The sequence below is a fragment of the Vanellus vanellus genome (genome assembly GCF_965231255.1).
Source record: "Vanellus vanellus genome assembly, chromosome: 23".
In the NCBI taxonomy this organism is placed as follows: domain Eukaryota; kingdom Metazoa; phylum Chordata; class Aves; order Charadriiformes; family Charadriidae; genus Vanellus; species Vanellus vanellus.
In genome coordinates this window covers 1117353-1139565 of record NC_138928.1, presented here as the reverse complement: position 1 = coordinate 1139565, position 22213 = coordinate 1117353, and the positions used below count along the sequence as shown (strand labels likewise).

At 45.6% G+C, this 22213-nt stretch overlaps 1 protein-coding gene across 1 annotated transcript in view; it reads left to right on the top strand.

Moving 5' to 3' along the window:
* The window catches only part of LOC309680830 (protein phosphatase 1 regulatory subunit 12B-like), a gene marked incomplete at its 3' end in the record, with an annotated part of 60058 nt that overhangs the window by 5238 nt on the left and 32607 nt on the right, over nt 1–22213 (top strand). The window contains exons 2-9 of the mRNA XM_082494581.1: nt 2561–2691; nt 4791–4909; nt 8600–8759; nt 12130–12274; nt 13999–14073; nt 16577–16656; nt 17216–17361; nt 21668–21777. Of these exons, the coding sequence (XP_082350707.1) occupies nt 2561–2691; nt 4791–4909; nt 8600–8759; nt 12130–12274; nt 13999–14073; nt 16577–16656; nt 17216–17361; nt 21668–21777 (966 nt within the window). The remainder of the gene's footprint in view (nt 1–2560; nt 2692–4790; nt 4910–8599; nt 8760–12129; nt 12275–13998; nt 14074–16576; nt 16657–17215; nt 17362–21667; nt 21778–22213) is intronic.

Sequence of the window (22213 nt, the reverse complement as noted above, 5' to 3'; positions counted from 1 at the left end):
TCTGGGTTTTGCTGGCTCCGACTCGAATTCCCAAAAGATTGCTCCTTCAACTGAAAAGGGTTTATGATGTCCCTCTGTGTGCCCGTGTCCGCCTCCGTGTGCATTGCATGCTTCGCCTTCCCGCTGCGTTTGACTGCGTTGTTACGGACGTAAGCCATTTGGTCGCGTAGTTGGCAGGATTGTGGAAATGGGGAGTGTATCCCTTCTACAATATCTCTTAAAACTGACCGTGTGCATATTGGGCACACGTTCCTTCCCCTGTACAGTAGGGCTGGTGGGCTGGTGTTTCCTGCGCTCATCACCTGCTGAGGCATAGAGGGTCCATCTGCACTACTGTAGCAGGAGGTGTAAGTTGCAGCAAGAAAAATCCTAAGAAAAATTACCCATGGAGAGGATGTTAAAGCACTGGGACAGAGGCCCGGGCCGGCTGTGGAGTCTCCATCCTTGCAGACAGTAAAAAGGTGCTGGAGCAAGCCCTGAGGAACCTGACCAAACATCAGGTTTAGCCCAGCTTTAAGGAGGAAGTTGGACCAGGTGATCTAAATAAGAGATCCAGGGAACCAACCTTGCTCCTGAGCCTGGTGGTAGAACCTGGTTTGGGTCCGCTTTGCTCAGACCTAACCCTGTCTTACCCCATCATGCTTGGACCTGGGATTCCTCCGTGTGGTGTTCTTCAGTCCCCAGTATGTTTGGTTTGGATTCTTGAGTTTTTCTGAGTTCTAGTGCCTGACACAATCTAGAGCTGTGTTTACAGGATGAAGTTGTTTCATGCCTGAGAGTGGGAGAGTGTCGATGGACTGGGCAGGATGGATGGTGCCAACCCAGGGCAATCTCATCCTTTCTGGGTTTGGAGCAGTCCCTGAAGTAAACTACTTCTAGAGTTATGCTTGTGCTTTTCTGGCAAAGAATAATATTAAACGAGTGTAAAACAGAGCAAGGAAACATGCAGCGTAGGCGCAGTTTGGATGTGGGTGCTCGAGTCTGCTCCCGGGGTGTCCTCTCCTGGCACTGGAGATTTACCCTGCTGAGGAGTTCTGTTTCTGGAGTGTTCTTCCTTGGACGCAAGAGGTGTAAAAGTATTTGCTTTTAAAGTTCACAAGTAGCCTTTTGCATGGCTACTTGTGAACCAAGCGAATATAGGAGTAAGTCGTGTCTTTGGGGTTTGCACTTGCGGCAGCAGTAATGAGTTGGGTGTCCTGGTGCAGGGCATGCCTCTGCTTTGAGATAAGCAATAGATGAACACGTTAGATAATATAGGATTGTCTCTTTTGGGGGGGAGGTGTTGATTCGAGACAATTTCCTCGTTTTCATAACTTGCTAGGATAGGAATGGATAGTCAGTGTCGCTCGTTTTAAAGAACGATCATCTGGAAGTCATCTGACTGCTGTAACTGATAGTTGTGCCCACATCGAGCTACATAAAAGAATCGAGTGCTGTGATTTTGGAGGAATTTTGACCAAGCTGATTCCCTCTCTAGTAATGAGGAATGAAGTTTCTGCCTGCAGATGGACACGCAGTAAAAGCCAGACGTCCTCCTCCTCCTCCTCCTCCTCCTCCTCCTCCTCCTCCTCCTGGTCATGCGCGGTGCTTCTCAGCTGAGGCACATGCGTTTGGACCTACGTATTAAATCACCGGCTCACCCTTAAATAGCAGCCGCCGGTGAACTGCGGATGCAGCGCAGAACATGCTGTAGCCAGGAATTTGAGGAAGGAAGAATTCCACCCAACAGAAGTGTTGAGACTTGAAAACCTAGCTAGGTTTTCTTCTGGCAACTTCAAAGCTAGCAGGTCTCTGTAAACGCGGGCTCTGGAGTTAATACGGCAGCTAATAAGGGGTTGTCGTTGCCTTCGATAGCTCACAGGGTCTGGAGAGCTAACGGGGAGGTTGTACTTTGTTATACTCAGGAAGATGAATAGATACTGCTGAAAGAAGAAGTTATTAATTTCTCTAAAATTCTGCTTTTGCTGTGGTTACGTCTGCGAAGGGGCCACATCCAGAATGCAGATGGGCTGCTTTAGTCGGGCTTCTTCAGCTCGTGCTTCCCTGCTCACCTACCGCTGGGGATATCTCATTTCATTCATTGTTACGACATTATTTCATTGACATTTGGGGGCAACAAAGTAATCTAAATAAATACGTAGCTTGCCCAGCTTAGAGGAATTTGGTGCCGTACCTAAAGCTAATACAGATAGGTAATTTTACAGTGCGTCCCCGCTCCAGGGAGGTAACAGTGGGGGAGAGGGGAAGGAAACCGATCCATTGGTGGGAAGTAAAGCTGGAGGAAATTTAGAGGTTGTCCACCGGGGGACTCTCTGAGTTACAATTAATTTTTGAAAGTTCTGAAATTAATTTATTTTAATTCCCAACTTCATGTTCCCTTAAGGTTGAAGGTGTGCTAGCTCACAGCGGGGGAAATTCAGCCCAGGAATTACCTGCTGCCGATAAACTGCAAATGAAGGTTGTGCACTTGATTTAACACCAACACCTTTTCATTTTTTTTTCTTCCTTTTCTCTTCAATCCTTCCCTCCCCTGCCTTTCCCCCTTCCCCGTCTCCCTCAGGCCTGTATAGATGAGAACCTGGACATGGTGAAGTTCCTTGTAGAGAATGGAGCCAATGTGAACCAGCAAGATAACGAGGGCTGGACCCCTCTTCACGCAGTGGCATCCTGTGGCTATCTGAACATAGCAGAGTGAGTGAGTTTCAGGCTATTCTGGGTATTTATAACACTTTCCACTTCTTCCTCTTTGGAGCAGGTACACGGGCGACTGATGCTCCGAGACTTAACACGACGTCTTGGGAGGCGATGCTGAAAATAGATGTGTTTCTCCTGTTACCGAATTCTTAATTTGTGAGGATTAAGGTGGAGCCTGCGACTGGTTGCCTTTTGCTGATCCCATTACAGTGACTTATGATTCATCAGATGCTTTAGCTAAAACGCCGAGCAGAACGGAAGCGCAGCGGCTGCCAGGCGGGCACACCGGTGCAGAGACGTGTAACCACACACAGCTCTGCTGCTGCCGACGGTCTTTGCTCTGCGCTTCCGACAGCGGGGAGCCCAGGCAGAATTTTAAGTGTTACCCAAGAGCGATTTGGGATTTTATTCCTCTAACTGGAAAGAATTCTGTCTCTCTACAAAATGTATGTTAGTGGAATTACGCGCGTATAGCTATTCTGGTCCATATGTGTACAGGTAGGAGATACACGGTGTATTACAAAACAATTCAAAGGGGGACGGCACCAACGCTCACCCTTGTTTTGAGGCTTTGCAAAGCGACTACGTTTTCTTGCCATAGACAGTAGTGCAGTTGTGTGGAGGCTTTCGAGAGAGAAATGCAACTTTCTGGGCTCCGCAGTCACCAATACACCAAGAACATCATTTCTTTTTGTTCGAGTTCAGATCTTATGTTTCTGTCTCTTGCCTATTGTCTGACAAAAGAGGGAGAAGTGGATAAAAGTAACTGCTTGTTACTTAACCCACTTAAAATTGTAGCATTATCTTCTTTGTTTTTTTTGTTTTGTTTACAAGACAAGATGCTGGGCTCAGTTTGGACATAACCGGGTGAAATTCTGCAGCCTGCCATAGAGAGATTAGATAATCAAGAAAGTGCAAACATAAAATACATATAAAAGAAGCAACAGTAAATATAATGGGGGTTTGTCCAGTAGATGTTTAAAGCAAAGCAGTAACCTGCTGTAAGTGACTCCCAGAGAAGATTTGACGACTCTTCGCACAGTTTCTGATTCCAGGGTTTGAAATAACATTCTGCATTTGATCTGAGCGTTTGTTCTGCTCACAAGGGACTGATAGTCTGTCCCAGAGAAGATACTGGTACCAGACTACTTGTGCACCAACAAGTCACTCCAAGAGTTTGAGAGTTGCTCAAATATATGACCTGGAGTGCTAGGATAACTGGAACCAAAGAGCAGGCAAATGTAAATGGGAGTTTCCCAGCTGAAATAATTTTTCTGAGATAAAGGCTGCATTATAGGTTTGAAGAATAAGGGAAAATAACAGCATTTCTCAAGAATATATTCTTCTCTACAATATATTCTAACCAAAAAAGAAAAAAAGCAATCTTCTGTGGCTTATTTATTTGTGTGTTCTACTCCTGAAACAGTTCTTAGCTCTTTGGATGATCCTATATTAGTTTGTTTTTTCTTCTCAAATATTAATTCTTCAAATGAAAAATATTATTACTCTTTACTAGTCATACCATGCTTATATATTTAGTCCACTAAACCTACCAAAAAGTTACCAAAAATTTGAAGACTGATAACTGTTTCTCAAAGGCATTGAAAATAAATTTTAAAACTAAACCTCACTCTCCTAGATTTGTGTGTTTAAAGAGATACTTCTTTTACTTCCCAGAATTTTACTGGTTACAAGATGTACAAGCCGAAGAAGATATTGATTGTTCTTGAATGAACTTTTGGTATAGTTATAAAAAGATGAATTAAAAAATAAATGATGCCTTCATTTATATTATTATTATTATTTTCTTTTTTTTAAAAAAAAAAAAAAAACAACCACATAATCGATCAGGTTAGTGGAAGAACCAGGGGTATTGAAATAACGATAGAGAAACCAAAACTCTGAGCCACTGACCAGGGACCTTGCATTTAAGAATGAACTTTTTTAGTCTAGAAATTTGATAAGAACAAGGTACTCTTCATAGTGGAACTCGAATGAGAGACAAATATTTCGTTCTGCTACTTGACTTACTGTGTAGGTTGCACTGAAGCTCACACACAAAGTCTAATACGTTCGTATGGGTCTCATTCACGCAGGTACTTAATTAGTCATGGAGCCAACGTGGCTGCTGTAAACAGTGAAGGTGAGGTCCCGTCTGACATCGCAGAGGAGGCAGCCATGAAGGACCTGCTTCTGGAACAAGTGAAGAAACAAGGTAAATCGGTAGCGGGGTTGAATATGTGAGAGTTAGACCTCTAAAAGTTTCTATAAAAAAAATTCTGGTTTTATAAGTGAAGAGAGCTGAAATACAGCCCGAGAGGCAGCAGAGAAATTTTTGCTTTGGTAGCAGAACGGTGGAACAGATGCAGAAGGTTTGTGGGGCGCAGTCTCTGTCCTTGGGATTCTTCAAAGCAAGACCCCACGGCACTGAAATGTGATTCGTTAGACCTGTTTGCCTTCAAAGTGAGATTTAATTCTGATCTCTGGTATCAATGAAAGGTCTTCTTTCGCTAAGATTTGATGATACAGAGATGAGATTTACAGCCCCACCAAGAGCAGGGACCAGGAAATGAGTGTGCCTGGCCAGGAGTGACCTGCGTGATCCTGATCCTTCTCCAGACTTCTTCTGCAGCACATCTGCTCTGCCATTTCCCCTTTCTCGTCAGCTATGCCTGTCTGAGGGGCGGCTCTCTGCCCTGTCCCTGCAAAAACATGGCTGGTAGAAGACAATGTAAATCGTGTTAAAATTAAGAACTGCTTCATCAGTGTAAAGTTTTCTTCATGCTCATGAAATTCATCCGTGAGTGGTTAGGTGTATGTACACATGCACAGTTTAAATTCTATTTATGAAGTTCATCAGGAACGTTTTTGAAGGATGCATTTATCTCAGCTATGTGGGAAGTGATGAACTGAGACAAATTGAGCTGATACAGAGCAAACTGTCCTCACTGGAGATACGTGGACTGCATATTCAGCCTAGAGAATGGAAGATTGACGAGGGGGGATCTGATTGCTGTCCTCCACTACCTTGAGGGAGGCTGTAGAGGCAGCGGAGCTGCAAAGTGATAGGGTGAGAGGAAGAAGTCATAGAATCATAGAATTGTCTAGGTTGGAAGGGACCTTGAAGATCATCAGGTCCAACCATCAGTGTAACACTGCCAAGTTACCACTAACCCACGTCCCTCAGCACCACGTCTGCCTGTCTTTGAAGTCCCTCCAGGGATGGGGACTCTACCACTGCCCTTGGCAGCCTGTTCCAGTGTTTGACAACCCCTTCTGTGAAAAAATTTTTGCTAATATCCATCCTAAACCTCCCCTGGTGCAACTTGAGGCTGTTTCCCCTTGCCCTATTGCCTGTTCCTTGGGAGAATAGACCAACCCCCCCTTGCTACACCCTCCTTTCAGGGAGCTGTAGAGAGCGAGAAGGTTTGAACAAGGGACATTCTGACTCCATAACTGCATATAGATACGTATATATATTGAAAAATGTTTCCCAGGAAAGTGGTATAGTGTCGGAACAGGGACCCAAGAAATCGGTGGAATCTCCATCGTCGGAGGCAGTCAAAAACTCAGCTGCATTCAGCTCTAAGCAATTTGCTCTGGGTTTGAAATTACCCTCCTTTGAGCAGGGATTTGGGCTAGAGACCCCAAAGATTCTTCCCAGTCTAGATTATTTAATGGGTGCCGGTTGGTGTTGGGGTTGTTAGCTTGCTGGATTGAATGCAGTCCTCTCTAACAGATGTGTTCTGCCTGGCATGTGGTGGTTACTTTATTTTTGAAGCTGGTGTAGTTAGGAAGAGTGTGGCTACTGTGTCAACCCTGTTACTGTCCCACTGCTGCGTTTGTGGCTGTCCATCTGAAAGCTGGTTGTTACTGGTGTTAGTGTTCCTCTTGGAACACGGACACAGGATCACGTTCCTTCTGGGAAATAGAAACTTTTCACTTTCTAGTGTAGTGATATCTGTGACAAGGTTATTCTTATTTGGTTCCCCCTTCCCCTCCGCTTTGAACCAGCCCTTCTCCCTTATATTTAGGCTGCTCACGTATCTAAAAGGAACTGTGTCTACAGTCAGCGTTTGTTTTACTAGGCTGTCCAAACCATGCCTGTCTCCTCTCTGCAGTCGGACTTCCTTGGATGCCCAAAAAGACAGAGAACCTTTCTTTACATCAGTGTAACTCATCTCTCTTTAAAGCGCGTATCAAGAACTGCACAGGGTGATAACATAGTTGAAACCTTACAGGACGTTAAGGCAGTAATTCTGCCTCAGCTGCAGATATTTTGCCTGACGCTTCTTGGGATTCTGCTTGGCTTTTTCATTGCTTCGCCACATTAGCGGCATCCTGCTAAGATGCCCTGAAACAACCATCTGTCTCCACCGAGAAGCTCCCCATCGGCACAGTTTAAAAGGATGGTAACTGCTGGACTAAATGTGGTATAAACTTTAAATTAGCGTCCGTCCAGCTCCGTAGCCTGTCTTAGCGGTGGCGATAAGCAGACGCCTGCTGCAGACTATAACAAGAGCCCAAGTGTGTATGATTTCCCTCCCAAACATTTTCCCAGCCTCAGGAAATTCCCGAGCCAGATGGGCTTTCTGTGTGCTCCTGAATCCCCCGTGGCTTTCTGTGCTGTGAACTTGTGCAGTCCTTCTTGGGAACTCCTGGCTTGTATAGCGTGTTTAATAACTGCAGATTTGTCCCATCCTTGTTCTGAAGCCGGTTGTATTTCTAACCTTTGCAACATCCTGCGGTAGCGGGTTTCACAGTTCAGACTCTGAGCTGATAAGTGTTTTCTTTTGTTCTGTTTTAAACCTAACGCTCCGTAATTTAATTAGGAATCATGTCGTTCTTATACTGAGAGAACTAATCCACAGGGACAGTTGCTTTTCAACACCCTTCTTGATTTTTGAGATTTGTTGACTTCTCCTTCAGATTTTTCCCTGAGTCGGTGAGTCTGATTAATCCTGTAGGGAGCTGTATTGTACTTCTGATCGATAGACCGTCCTCACATGACCTCATTATCATGAAACCTCCACTTACAAAACCAAGTCTAAGATAGTTTTGCCTCTCGTTGGTTTGGTGACAACGGACGCGGCCCGTCAGCCAGCCCCACCTGGCCTCTCCCCATCGGAGCAGTTGGTTCCTCGGGCGGGAAACTTGTCCCTCTTGTTGTGGGAAAGCCCCGTACTCCGCGTCTCTGTTATACCACGTGTGTGTGTGTGTGTGTGTTGATGAACTTACTTGATCTGATTTCATCTAAAGCGGATCTCTCAAGCCATCACAGTAGAGGGGTTTTTTGGCCTTCTGTCCCCAAAATGATGTAGAATGCTGTTTTGTCAGAATCTGGCGGTTTGCTGCTCAGGGGAACTAACTCAATATTTCTTTGGGTGTGCCGGGCAGGGACGGCTCTGGTGCGGTACAGATCTCTGTATGTGCAGCTCGGAGATTGTACTGAATTTTGAGCGAGCGTACGGTTGGGGTCATGCTGCTCTTGCAGGAGACGTTTTGGGATCATCTCTTCAGATCTTCGCTGTAGATTATACTCTCAGTGTAGTTTAATTCAGTTTGATAAGCTGTTATTCAGGACTTTGTTATTTCCATCTAAGACACTGCGTATTTGCAGTGTGGTCCTTCCACCCATAGCTCCCAGTTGAGCTAGTAGTTAGTTGGGCTGGTTTGCAACCAGTGGCTCAGCTTTCAGATTTTTGTAAGTCAGACGGCTTTGAAGTCTCTGTCAATGATGCAGGAGTTCTCCCAACTCCTAGAAAGATGCTTTTGCTGGGTTTTCTTTGTCGCAGAATACAAATAGTTTGCTAATATTCTATAGTAAATGAAACATCGGGTAAGTTTAACAAGTACCTGAGAGCTTGCACGTGATAATCTCTTCTTCTGTCCTTCCCCCTCTTAGGTGTAGACCTAGACCTGGCAAGAAAAGAAGAGGAGCAGCAAATGCTACAGGATGCCCGGCAGTGGCTGAACAGTGGGAGAATTGAAGATATAAAGCAGCCTCGAACAGGTGCCACGGCGCTTCACGTTGCTGCGGCAAAGGGCTATTCTGAAGTCATGAGGTAGGAGCTCCTTCCCGGGGCTGATGCACTGAATTAAGGCTGGTTTTCGTAAGGAACGCACCCAGCTTTATAGTTGAGAGAAGTTTGTTTCATGCTGAGATTTTGAGGCTGCTCTTTCTCCAAAGGCTCTGTAGATTTATGTGCCCAACCGTAGCGGTTCTCCTAGAAATACAGAGGGACCGGCAGATTCCTTTTCGTGCCTCTGGGCCTTTGAAGCGACGAAAGCTTTTCAGAGAGTGAGACGTAAATTAGAAGGTTTGATTTTCACTATTAAAGTAATGGTTTTAGGACTGGCAAGCTAAACAGCGTTAGGGGATAAAAGGATAATTTCAGGTGTCAATACACGCTGCAGGACAATCCCAAACACCCCGGCAGTTTACCTGCCCAGTCGAGCGGACAGATGCAGTGTCCGCCCCGGTCTCGCTGTCCCCCACTCCTCCACGCTGCTGCTGCCGCCGCCGTCAGCCGTGACGGAGGGGTTCCAACACGGAACAGTTCTGCTTCTACTGCTCTGGCTCTAACAAGCTTATTATGAATATAAACTTGCCCAATGTAGTGTTTCCTGGCAATAAAGCATTAATATTTTTACAGGTAGGGTTAAAATAATGTTTCCAACAATAAAGCTTTCTTCTCTACTCTTTTATGTACAAGTGGAGCTGCCCATAAACATCAGCAAAGTTATTCTATTGCCAACATTCTGGAAGTGTTCCTCTATCTTGATCCTTAATTTCATAGTTTTAAGTGGCCTGACCTGATGTGTACGAGCTGTTTCTTATCAAGCTCAAGTAATTTTGTTGTTCTCCGTGTTTCCTATTTGTATTCATTCATTAGAGCTTATAATCAAGTTATAAGCTGTCTGTGCCTGTATGGTGCCCAAGAACACTAATCTAACACAGCTCATGTGGAATAGAAGTGTGGTATCTCCTGAATTTGAGGTGTTGGTCCCGTGGACTTTCAGCGGAGGGTGGTGTATCCAGTGCTGTCAGTGCGCGCTGCAGTCAGTGTTCGCAGCGTGACCGGTTCAGGACAGCTACTCCGTGGCATTAATCGTTATAATGATAAACAGATCTCACGGAGAGCTGACATTGTTTCGCTCTTGTGTAGTTTATGGCCACCCTGTAAGTTCAAATACAAAGCTTCAGTGACTTAAACCAAAGGGGCTGAAAGCCAGGAGCTGGCTAACTCTCAAATGGGACGAGGAATTTGTCTGTGACCTTGAGTCTCTTAGCAGCTGTGTTCCTCCCTTTTGCCAGCTGGAAAATCAACATAAAGTCCACACCTAATTTAAAGTTTCTTTCGCAGAGAAACACGCTGCTACTATAGGATGGCTGTGTTTTATTTAGCACAGTAACGCGTCGGTGTAAAGCTGCAGGAGTTTCAAAACTGTCTGTGCTGTTCTGGTGCAGTGCCGGATTTCCCTTGTGCTGCAGAAAGGTGCCTCTGGATGGTGGAATTTCCCACGGTGGAAATTCTCAGTAGCAGTTTTACCGGACTTGCAGAATTCCCCTGGGATGTTCTTCAATATTTAAGCAACTTGGATAATAGTCACTTTTGATACAGGAGCCGCTCAGTACTTTCATCTGATCACTGGTGTACCAGTGTGCAGATGTCGCTGAAGCTTCGGACTACAACTGACTCTCCTCCGGTTGGTTGGGTTTGAAGTGGTGGAGCTCCAGATGCTATGCAACGCTGGTGCTCCGGTCTGGCAGAGGAGGGAGTGGGTGGAAGGTGCACAGGAGTAAAGGTGATGTGATGGTGTTCCCAGGCACGTTACTTGGGTAAGGTTTGCTTTAACTGTGCCGGGACTAGTCCACAAAAATGCATTTTGGGTTGTTTAACCCCAATGTGGGTTATTTAACATACAAATTTCACATCTGCCAATCACAGTAATGTCGCTGCTTCTTACCTGGCAGTCCTGCTGGCATCGTCTCCTTATGGACTGTTCCTACGCTGTGGCCTTATTTTCTGGTAGAACCAAAACTGAGCTTGTTACCAGATGTGCTTCTCATGCCAGGTGCTGTGTTTGGCTCCGTGGTATGGAGACGGCTGCAGAAGTGTTGGCTGTAGTGCCCGAGCGAGTCTGCCGTCTCTCGTCCATTGGAATCATAGAATTGTAGAACCATAGAATTGCTGAGGTTGGAAGGGACCTTTAAGATCATCCAGTCCAACCATTAACCTACCCTGACAAAACCACTTCTAAACCACGTCCCCAAGTACCACATCTACCCTTTTTTGAAACACCTCCAGGGATGGCAAATCCACCCCCTCCCTGGGCAGCCTATTCCAATGTTTGATAACCCTTTCGGTGACAAAATTTTTCCTAATATCCAATCTAAACCTCTCCTGACGTAACTTGAACCCATTTGCTCTTGTCCTATCACTTGTGACCAGGGAGAAGAGGTCAGCTCCCATCTCTCTACCTGCTCCTTTCAGGTAGTTGTAGAGAGCAATAAGGTCTCCCCTCAGCCTCCTCTTCTCCAGGCTGAACACCCCCAGTTCCCTCAGTTGTTCCTCATAAGACTTATCCTCCAGACCCCTCACCAGCTTTGTTGCCCTTCTCTGGACACGCTCCAACACCTCAATGTCCTTCTTGTAGTGAGGGGCCCAAAACTGAAGACAGTACTTGAGGTGGAGCAGGAGTTCTGAGTGGGTCACCCACACCAGATTAGAAATTGAGGTGTTCTCCCAGTTGAGCACATGCTGAAATGAAGGACATGCTATGAGGACAGGCTGAGAGAGATGGGGTTGTTCAGCCTGGAGAAGAGAAGGCTCCAGGGAGACCTTATAGCGACCTTCCAATATCTGAAGGGCACCTAGAAGAAAGCTGGAGAGGGACTTTTTACAAGGGCATGTAGTGATAGCACAAGGGGGAATGGCTTCAAACTGGAAGAGGGGAGATTTAGATGAGATATGAGGAAGAAATTCTTCCCTGTGAGGGTGGTGAGCCCCGCAGGTTGCCCAGAGAGGTGGGTGGGAGATGCCCCATCCCTGGAGGTGTTCAAGGCCAGGTTGGACGGGGCTTGGAGCAACCTGGGCTGGTGGGAGGTGTCCCTGCCCATGGCAGGGGGGTGGCACTGGATGGTCTTTAAGGTCCCTTCCAACCCAAACCATTCTGTGATTCTATGAAAGGGAACCTTATAATTTAGACTCATTTCAGCAGGTTTTACAGCAAAGTCACTTTTTGTTTACTGCCCTTTTCTGTTACAGTTGCAAGCACATCCAGCGGGATGTTGGTGAGTTAAGAAACAAGTTAAGAAACTTCTGGCTTGATGTGAACCACGTTACCTACTCGGTGGCTCACGGTGTGAACTCTTGTGCGTCGAGAAGTCACGTTCGGGTGGGCAGAAATCAACATTGCTTCTTTCCTCAGGCTCTTGATCCAGGCTGGCTTTAATTTGAACGTCCAGGACAACGACGGGTGGACTCCGCTGCACGCCGCTGCGCACTGGGGGGTGAAGGAAGCTTGCTCCATCCTGGCGGAGGCGCTGTGCGATATGGACATCAGGAACAAGCTGGTTAGTACCCACCGATGGTGGCACAACTTAGGCAGCGTGTTTTAGAGCCAGATGAATATCAACTTTCTTGCCCTGACGCTTGATCCAACGCCACGACAAAGTTACACGGCGAGCAGTTCTCCTCGTGTGTGCGCTGGAGCGTTTAAAAGCGTCAGAAAATAAAGAATCTTGACTGGTGGAAGGCATAAAAAATTTCAGTGATTAAACTTTAGGACCAAGATGGTAAGAAAGGATGGGGGCTAATCTGTGTCTTCCTGTTTTAGTGTAATTCTGATAAATTAAACAACAAAAAATTTGGAATGCAAAATAATATGCTAATATTAAGGTATAAGGCACTGAAAACTAGTGAACTGACAGCAGCTTTAAATCCTTCCTGTTTTACTGTCTTGGTTATTAAAAGGGAAATTGAAAAATTGGTGCAGATTTGTGAGAAATTAATAAAGAAAAATAGGATGGAAGAGAAAAAAAAAAGAGGAGAGGAGGGGGAAAAAAAAATCCTCTTCCATCCTGATAGAATTTTTGCCTCGAAGAGCCGTTGGATTTTCCAGAGGTGAGGTGTGCCTGTCCAGGGCTGTGCTTGGTGTTCCCCTCCCTGTTGCGAGGTCCAGGCAGGATCTGGGAAGCGCTTCCTGCTGGAGCGGGTTCCGCTGCACCGTGGCCGCTTCTGCGGCAGGACGTGAGGCTGTACGTGCTTGGAACAGCAGCGGGGAGCGAAAGCGGGCGGGAGAATTTGATAAGAGAAACGTGGCACTGTGTGGTCTGAGTGCATCTGGCTATGCTGGAGCCCGACGTTCTATGAGAAGGAGCCGTTTTAGCGTGGCGAGCTCTGTGACATCCAAAACAGGGGGAATCTTTTTCGATTTAAGTGCCATCAGGTGCTTCTCCAAACTGTTCAGAGTGTACAGGGGCTTTGTATCGTGCAGGACTTGAAAAAAACAGACACAGTTGTATTTGCCGCATCACCTGCTCTTTCCAGTCGAGGACAGCTACCGTGCTGGGTCAGATGGCCACGGCAACCTGTATGTATTTGATCCCGAGGTTTCACAGAATCCCAGACTGGTCAGGGTTGGAAGGGACCTCTGGAGCTCCCCCAGTGCCACCCCCCGCCAGAGCAAGGGCACAGGACGGCGTCCAGGCGGGTTTGGAATGGCTCCAGAGGGGGAGACTCCAAGACATTTGGATGTTTCATTATGTGTCATTAATAAAATGGTTATCATAGCTTTAGTTATGGTGAAAATGTAACTGTTTTCTTGTTTTGTGCCCCAAAGTAATTTTTCTGATTTGTTTTATTTTGTAAATGCCCACGGATGTGGTAATGGCTCCCAAATTTCTTGGCCTGTTGATGATTGCTGATTTCGGGAGGTTCAAGCCCGCAGTGATACAGTAGACCAGGTTGATTGCATTCCTTCTCAGTACAAAGAGCGCCCTTTTTAGGAACCTGGAAACTCAAATGCATTAGCCCTGGCTGTTAGATTTGAGCAGCAGCAATCAGGGAACCACGCTTCCACAGTTAAGGTTGCTCTGATCGTGAATCGAGTCCTAAAACTGCCATCGCTGTCGCATGGCTTTCCCTGCTCTGGAGTGAAACAGAGGGCGTTACTCAGCGTTTGGGGAGGGAGGACGTGGAGCGTATTCACTTTTGTTCTTCGCTGTTAAATAGCGCTCTTTTGAATATTAACACCAAGCCGTATCGGATATCCTCTTGTCTTCTCTTACCGCATCAGGGCCAGACGCCGTTCGACGTGGCTGATGAGGGGCTGGTTGAGCATTTAGAAATGCTGCAGAAGAAACAGACTGTGGTGAGTTTCTGGCAGATCATTTTCCACCTCTCCAATTACCTTTTCACGCTTGGGGGTTCTCCGAGACATATGGCATCAACAGACGCCCGAAGCTGAGGCCCAGCTATTTTTTTTTTACGTTAGTCATTTGGAATCTTTAATTGCACCAATATTTTTAATAGCTAGAAATATAGAAAACTGGATGACTGCATCAAGAAAGTCGGTAGCGGGCTGACACGCAGGATTATGTAGATTGGTAAGGAACGTATAGTTCATCTTGGAATGGTTATTATTCTGTAGCTGCTTTGTTAGCCGGCAAGCTCTCTAGCACCAACCCGCTCTTGTCTTAATGAGTGATTACCCAAGTCAGCTTTGTCTTTGCATCTAAGGAAATACACTGTCGGGGTTGAGAAAGAGATGTTACCACGTCTGCCTTTCTTACCATGGGGAGGCTTTGGATTGAGTGAGAAGAAATTATAAACTTGCGGGGAATTCTCAACTGAAAAAATGGGTGGTTTCGAAACCATACTAAACTGCCATTTCATAATGCAATGGAGATATTGGAAGGGATTATAAGCAGAAAGTTGGCATAAAAAAGGGAAGCAAAAGTATATCTTGGTAAAAGCTAGTCATCAAGCCAGAGATTTGGTTTTTTGATTGCATTTTTTCCTGTTTCTTCTGGTCTACTCAATTATCTTATTTGGGTGCTTCCAAAAACCAAATCAACCCTCTTTAAAAACAAAAAATAAAAATCAGAAAGTATCATTTAAAACGTTGGATTCAGAAACAGACATAATGAGAGCACTGCTGAAAAAACCCGGTAAAGTATTTTGAGGAACTGACAATGTGGGTGGTAGAACTCAAGCTCTGATCATAACACAGCTGCTGTCATCCTTAAATAGTGTCCTTAACATTCACAGAAACTTTTTAAAAATTAATCAGCTTCTTCCTAAATGAGGTGTTGATAAATACTACCAGGGTTGTATTTTAGATTTCCTCCTATTTCACTACACAAGGATTCTGCAGATAACTGCGCTCCTCCGAAGAAAAGAGAAAGGAAAACGGCGAGAAGGATCTTTTTTGGATGGGTGCTAGTCCATTTTTAGGCTGCCTTCGCAGGGGCTGCAGCCCCCCCTTGTTCTCTAGATAGTAGCACTAAATAAAGGCTTTCTCCATTTATGAGTGTAGCGAGCTATAGTGGAACAGGGAAAAAGAGAAGAATCCACATTTTATCACACTTTTTTTTTTTTTTAGTGGCTATGATGTTTTTAATAGAAATGCCATTTTATCCTGTGTGTTTATCATGTGCCATTTTTATCACTTAAAATAGAAAACTTACAGTTGTTAAGGCTGAAATAGGCAGTTCCATGACATTCCTCTAAGTACGTTATTTCACTTTCAAAATGGCTCTCAAATCAGACTTTTTTTTTTTTTTAATCTAAAGCCTGTAGCGGAACAATATATGATCCTTGCTAACAAGATTTGCTGCTGTTATTGGCAAGAATTGCCAATATTTGTTTGCTGGAATCAATTCGTTTGATTTGGGTTTGGGTTTTTTTTTCCCCAGTCTCTGAATTACCTTTGACTGGCGCAGGCAGTTTCCTGCACTTCCCTGTGCTGTGCTCCAGTAGTTCCTTCTATTTAACGACATGCTGTACCCCAAATTTTGGCTCTTTCTTCGACTCTATGTAGCTTTTCCCACGTTCAGAATTTGCAGAGCTTTTGCTTCTTGTGCCTGGTGTCAGCTCCTACCAAAAGAGACAGAATAATCAGGCTAGACGCGACACAAACGAGACGCCCTTAAAAGCGACACCCTAATTGCCATCCCTTTTTCTACCTCAACTGAGTTTCTAGAAGCTTCTAGAAGGTACGAAACAACTTTTTGGTTACTGATTTGTCCATCAGTGCTGACAAAATTCATATCGCTGCTCTCTGGACGAAGTTTTTCCATCGCTGCGGTGCTCGCAGGTATCCCAGTGTGATGGCTCACGCTGGCGTTTGAGAGAGCGACGCGGTGACCCATCCTCGTGGGAGATCGGTACGCCTGCCCAGGGTGTACGCGAGCGCTTTCCCCTGTAAATAATAGCTAAATTTCCGAGTAAATGATAGCTAGAAAGGCAGCAGATTTAAAACTGCTTCTAGCCTGATTTCACGGGCGTACAGACAGAGCTCCAGCACTGTGTCTGCACAAGGCGGATGCGGGGCAGCGCTGGGGAGGTCAGGATGTGTCCCCGCGTCTCAGCGGGGAGTGCCGCAGACTTCTCGGAAGGTTTTATTGAATTGCAGCTCAGTTCTAAGGACTTGCTGAGTGTGTAGCTGTGCCCTTATGGAGCTCTGGTCCAAAACATCCAGCGCTCTTGCTGCCGCGCATCAGTTGAATTGGCTTGTTAAACAAATCCACAGTATTTTTCATCTAACGAGGTTGGGCTGACCTTATGCTGGGCTAATTATCAGGTTGTGCTGAGGTGGTTTGTTAAGATGTCTCTTTTCATTCTTTCTCCAATCTGCTTGGATGTTTTGCCAGTTGCGAAGTGAGAAGGAGACGAGGAATAAGCTAATAGAAGCCGACATGAACGGCAAGCCTCAAAGCGGACTCTTCACCAAGTACGTTTGTCCCCCTCCGTTGAGAAGCCGCTGCGCGGTCGGTGTGACGGGAGGCCAGCTTCAGCTCTTACGGTCAGCTGGCCGCAGCTGGTTTGGAAAAAAATTACTGCTGTTCACGTTCATGTCATGGTTTCTTTTAAATTTGAGCTCTCTTAAATACAATTTTTGCTGTTTCTTAACATACCCACTGAGTGGTAGAACAAGGCGTCGGGCTGGTGCCCGGTGCCCCGGCTCCTGCTCTCGCCGAGGATCGGCTCGGGCTGAGAACGGCACCGTTGCAGAGGCACAGAGCCGTACAGCCCAGCCGATGGGTCGTGTTGCACTAGGAAAAGAGACCACTTTTTTGGGGACCGAGAAATGCTTGTGAATTTATGTGAGACTGGCATTGGAATCCATGGAAAATGGGCAGCGCTGGAAGCGCTGGGATGTTGAGTCTGTAGAGAGATTTTGTCCTTTTGCTTGTTCTATATGTAGTAAATCATGTTTATGTGTTCCTGAGAAGTAGAACTCAGAAATAACTCGCTCGCCTACTAGTCCTTAAAATTTCTGTATCTTGCAGCAAAGAGAAGATTCTTTACGAGGAAGACACGCTGAAGTCCATGGAAATGGAGGAGGAGAACAAGGACTCGAGCAGTTCTAGTTCTGAAGAAGAGGAAGAAGCTGAAGAAGATGAAGTTTCAGAGTCGGATGCTGAAAAGGAGTCAGGTAAGACTTAATACAGTCTTGGATTTAATAATTAGCCTAGCAATATCAGGGGATCCGTTTGAGAACTGCTTTTTTGTTTTTTGTTAAAGACATTCTGAAAGTCTTACGTCCAGTGTGTACATGTAGGACATGGCGAGCTCTGTAGCTGGTGCACTAAAAAAGCTGATCTAAATGCAGACTCCCAGGTCAGCATAATTTTTCCAAAAAAAAAAAGCTGTGGATAGTATTTTAATTTCTACTTCCAGCCCACATGAATTCAAGATAACACATTGCTCATAGGTTGTTCTGAAACAGTAGGGTTTTTTTTTCCTTGTTGGCCGGTTTCAGGATGAATACTTCTCTTACTGCAAGATGGTAGAAAAGGACTTGAACGTGTAGGAAGGTAATAGCCTGTTGTATTTGGATCAGAGAAATTAAATGAAGAGCTGAAGCTGTTCTGTGTAATTATAGAGATGAGGAGCTTCTTTCTGACTGTGATGTATAATAATTGCAAAACATAGTGGAAAATAAGGATTAAGTACATCGAGTCACCTCAGCCTTAAAGCATATTCCTGGCATCCTACTCCCATTATTTTTCCATAATTTCTAAGGCTTCCTTAATTAAACAGCGTGCATGTGCAGCACAGAAAGCTTAAATAAAGATACTTAATTTTACAGTAAGCCAAGACTTACTTGTACTTCTCTGCAAACAGACGTGTTTAATGGTGAAACTACTTCTAACATCAGCTTATCCCCGTAGACTAATAAATAAGTCCTTGTAGAGAAGTGTAGTTTAAAGTTTTGTCCTGCTTCTCGTGCCAGTGAAATTGTCACCTGCGTTAATTGTATCAATTTCAATGTTTATCGCAGTATGAGAGGTGTTGAGAGTCCTGGCTGGTCTTTGCAGAGCTGGTAGTTAGAAAAACTATTCGGGTATGACAGTAACACGATGAAATAATCTTTTGGCTTTTAAATCGAGCAAACGTAGTGGGAGAAGTCAGTGGTAGATACAGGCAGGCAGTAGAAGTCACGTTTATTCGCTCCCTAAATCAGGGTTTTTAGTAGCCGGCAGCCCTGTTTAGCTCTGTGCCAGTTCTTCTCAATGCGGTAGGAACTTGCCCAAAGCCCCTCTGACGTATGTGTAGCTCCGAGAAGCGGAGCCGTGCGGTGTGGAACTGATTCAGGAGCACCATAAGGTCCTTCAGCGGGGAAAAGCGCTGCAGCACTCGGCATTAAATTTTGTGTAAAACCAGAGCAGGTCTTTTTATTGAGTTAATTCACTGAGCAAAGGGCATTATACTAATCTATTTCAAACCACTAAAGCTAAAACAAATCACAGCCAAAAAGCATTCAAGTGATGACGAAGCATCAGGCTTCGGGCTTTGTACCTGCGCTCGCCTTCCCGAGGGAGATTAGGGGCTCCTTTGAGAAATTTCAATTCAAATTGAAACCCCACTTTGTAAACTTCTCAAATCTCTGAGAAAACGAACATGAACTTATCTGGCTGGACGCAGACACAGTTGTCAGTTGTTGCACGTGTGAACGGGGTGTACCTTTTCAGGACTCTTTTTTGGAACAAGGTTCATGAGATAACGCCATCAGCCCACGTCTTATAGGGGGACTCCAAAGAGAAGTAGAGATGAAAATAGTTTTTTCATAGGAAAATTATAAATTTCACAATATTACTAGTTTCAAACACAATCTTAAGGACAATTATGCTTTATTATCTGCTAGATGTTTTAAATGCTTGGATGGATATAGGAGGCGTGTTTTTGAAAACGCGGAAATTATTTCCGTATTCCTCTTCGTTTTCTACTGAGATTCAATATTCACATAGCTTCGTGATTCTAAGCAGTGCTGGACAGATAGAAGACAACTGTTTTCCTAAAGTGTTCAAAGTCCAGATGAAGGGGAAAAAAAGCGCCGAAATATTGTTATGAGTGATCATTTTAAATCAAAAAAAAATTAGCTCCTTTGGTAAGTGAGCGTAAGGCGGGCCAAAGCAGAAGCTGGCGGTATAATCCAGGAGTTTATTTTGAGGTGTGTTTTGCAGGGTCTCAGGTTGCAATAAATTTGTGGAATTTGCAGAGGCTGTGGGAGGAGGAGAAGCGTGAAGAGTTGAGCAGTGAAATTTGCTGGAGTGCTTCAGAGAGTACCGTGTTTCTTACAGTCTGTAAGAAATTTGTGTTCTGCAAACAAAGGAAACTGAGGGCATTAGTGCCATTTTATTCATCCTGAGGACAATTAACAATTTGGCATTGGGTTGTATATGAACAAGGGAAAGATCAGTATAGAATTCTATGGTCGTTATCTGTGTGGGTGTTATTGTGAATTACAGCAGGCCAGGGAAGCTTTCAGTGTTTAAAAACAAAAAATAAAAAAAAAATAAAAAAAAAAATAAAAAGACCCCCCCCAAAAAAAACCCTTAAGAAAAATTATATTTATGCCAACTTGCCAAATTAGAGAACTAAATTTTTAGTCTCACCAGATTTGTTGTGGGGAGATTGAAATATAATCCTCGCCGGTTTCCCTTGATTGGAATTCGCAATGTTTACGGCTCAAAATTTTAGTGAAATAACATGTGGGCCCCTCCCCTAAAGACAACGATGCCTGTGGTCGCCCGGTCTCTCTCGCTGCCGGTACAAGGTGCTTTTGCCTGTCCTCCTTCTGCAGTCGACTCCTTTCGGTCGCATTGCTCGCAGTTCGAGTCCTTTCCAACCTGTCATTACCGCTTAAGCTTGTGCCCTTGTAATTAGGCTTGACCTTAAAAGTTGACCCGTGTACTATAACCTTCCGGAACGGGCTCCCGGTCACCGCCCAGCCCAGCCGGTAAAGCCCGCTGGCTCTCAGCTCGGGTCTGTTCTCCCCTCCCTGCACTCTCGAGGATACTCCTGTGATTTACCGGCTTCGCTCTCGAGAAATCCGGTAGTCGGCAAGGATGCGATTTGTGGTCTGTGTGCGTTTCCACGCCGGGTCAGGCCTGCAAGGAGAAAGGGGTCATCTTTACATCATCACCCTTCCTAAAAGGGCTGTTGAAAAGTGCAGCGCATCTGCGTGTTGGGCTCAAGAACTGAAATGCTCTGTCTCGGTGGCTTCGGTGGAAGTTCTGAGATCACACAAAGAGAGGGAAATGTGGCTGAGATTTCGATATCACGCGGACCTCCCGGGGGAAGATCTCGTTAACTCTCTTTAATTCTGCATCTGTCAGTCCTGCTAACTGCCTGTTGGTTTAAAATGTTTGCTCTGGGCTTGCTCTTTTCTGTTTTCCCTGTCCTTTGAACCCTATATCCTAAGAGTGAGAACGCTTGTTTCAGAAAGATTGATCTTGGTGCTCCAAGGTGCCATCCTCACAGATGCTCCGTACCAAACTGCTTTGGATATGTAGTAGAGGATATTTATTCCCTGCACATACCTCGTTTGCCAGAACTGTTTGGGTGCTTACACTTAAAACTACTTTGTTTTTTCACACCCGTGGCTGTGTGAGGCACTCGTAGCTGCCAGAGGAATCCGTTGGTTGGTTGGTGGAGGCGCATCATTTCTCGGGCACCTCGCAGGAGGCTGTGGCCGGTAGATAGTCCGTTTGGGAGCCCCGGGTGCTCCTGACAGTGGAACCCATTGCCTGAGACGTAGTTTCAGCTCCTGGTAACATCTGGTGGATGTTCTTACATCCATTACAAAATACATTACATACATTACAAAATAAATTAACGCTTGCGCTTGTCTAAAAGCGGGGAGCCAGTGGTGAGCTTTGGTGGCATTTGCTTGGCTTGCTGTGAGCCCCGTTGGAGATTTTTGTTGGGAATCAGTCCTCGTTTTGTGTAGAAAAATAGATTTTGCTGTAGAAGACCAGAAATTGTGCCCAGCAGCGTAAGCAGCCGCAGCAGAGCCGTGCAACGCCGCCCGCCAGCAGGCCGGCTCGGGGCCGTGTGCCGCGACGGGAACGGCGTGTTCCGCTTCTCTTCCCGAGCGCGGCGCGGGAGGAACAATCCCTGAGAGGAAACAAAATCGTGGATAAACAAAAAAAAAAAAACAAACCAAAACCAACTGTTTGTCCTCCTTGAGGTGCTTTCTGCAAAGATCGTGCTTGCCTGTGGGGATGGCGTTCAAAAGCTTTGCCGGGCAAATGAGTCCGTCGTATTTTTCAGCCCGTAGGAAGCCTCCTTGCAGAAAGCCCTCAGCCTCGGCACTGACATCATCGTCGGGATCTACAGCGCGTTGAGGTCGCAGCGGCGCTGAACTTGAGCGCGCTGCGCCCTGTGCTGGTAAAGGAGGGCCTTGGGAGCGCGATACTGAAACGTTTGGTTTCTCTTCTCGTTTAAAATTGTAGAAAGGAAGGAAGAGCCCTTTGCCAACCACTCCAGCCATGAAACCAGGCCTAGCATCACTGAGCAAATACCGCCACCCGAGCCCAACTCCTTCACTGCATCTGCCAGAAGAGTAAGTGAATTTGGAATCAATGGGGACTCCAGCAGAGCTTGAAAGCAGGAGGTTTCGCTGGGAAACGGACACTCTGAAACCCATTTTCAGAGGAGCTGTAAGACGGGAAGCATGACATTCTGCAATTTTGATAAAGGTGCTGCGTTAACAACGGTGTAGGGCTGGCTCAAAGGAGGGTGGTTGTACGATAAGGTTCCTCTTGAATCTTTTACCCTCTGAAGCAAATCGCGCTGTTCGCAGGGAAACCCTGCTTTCCGCAAGTGCTTTGTGTCGCTGTCACTTCTGAGGGAGCTGATGCCAATCTCTTACCAGCAGGACATCTTTCACCAAAGCCGGTTCCTGCTGATGTATCAGCAGTGGATTTGGCATCGTCAGCTGAAGTGCCTCTGACTTGCCAAACTCCGTTGGTTCAGTGGTGTGATGTTACGGGCCCAGT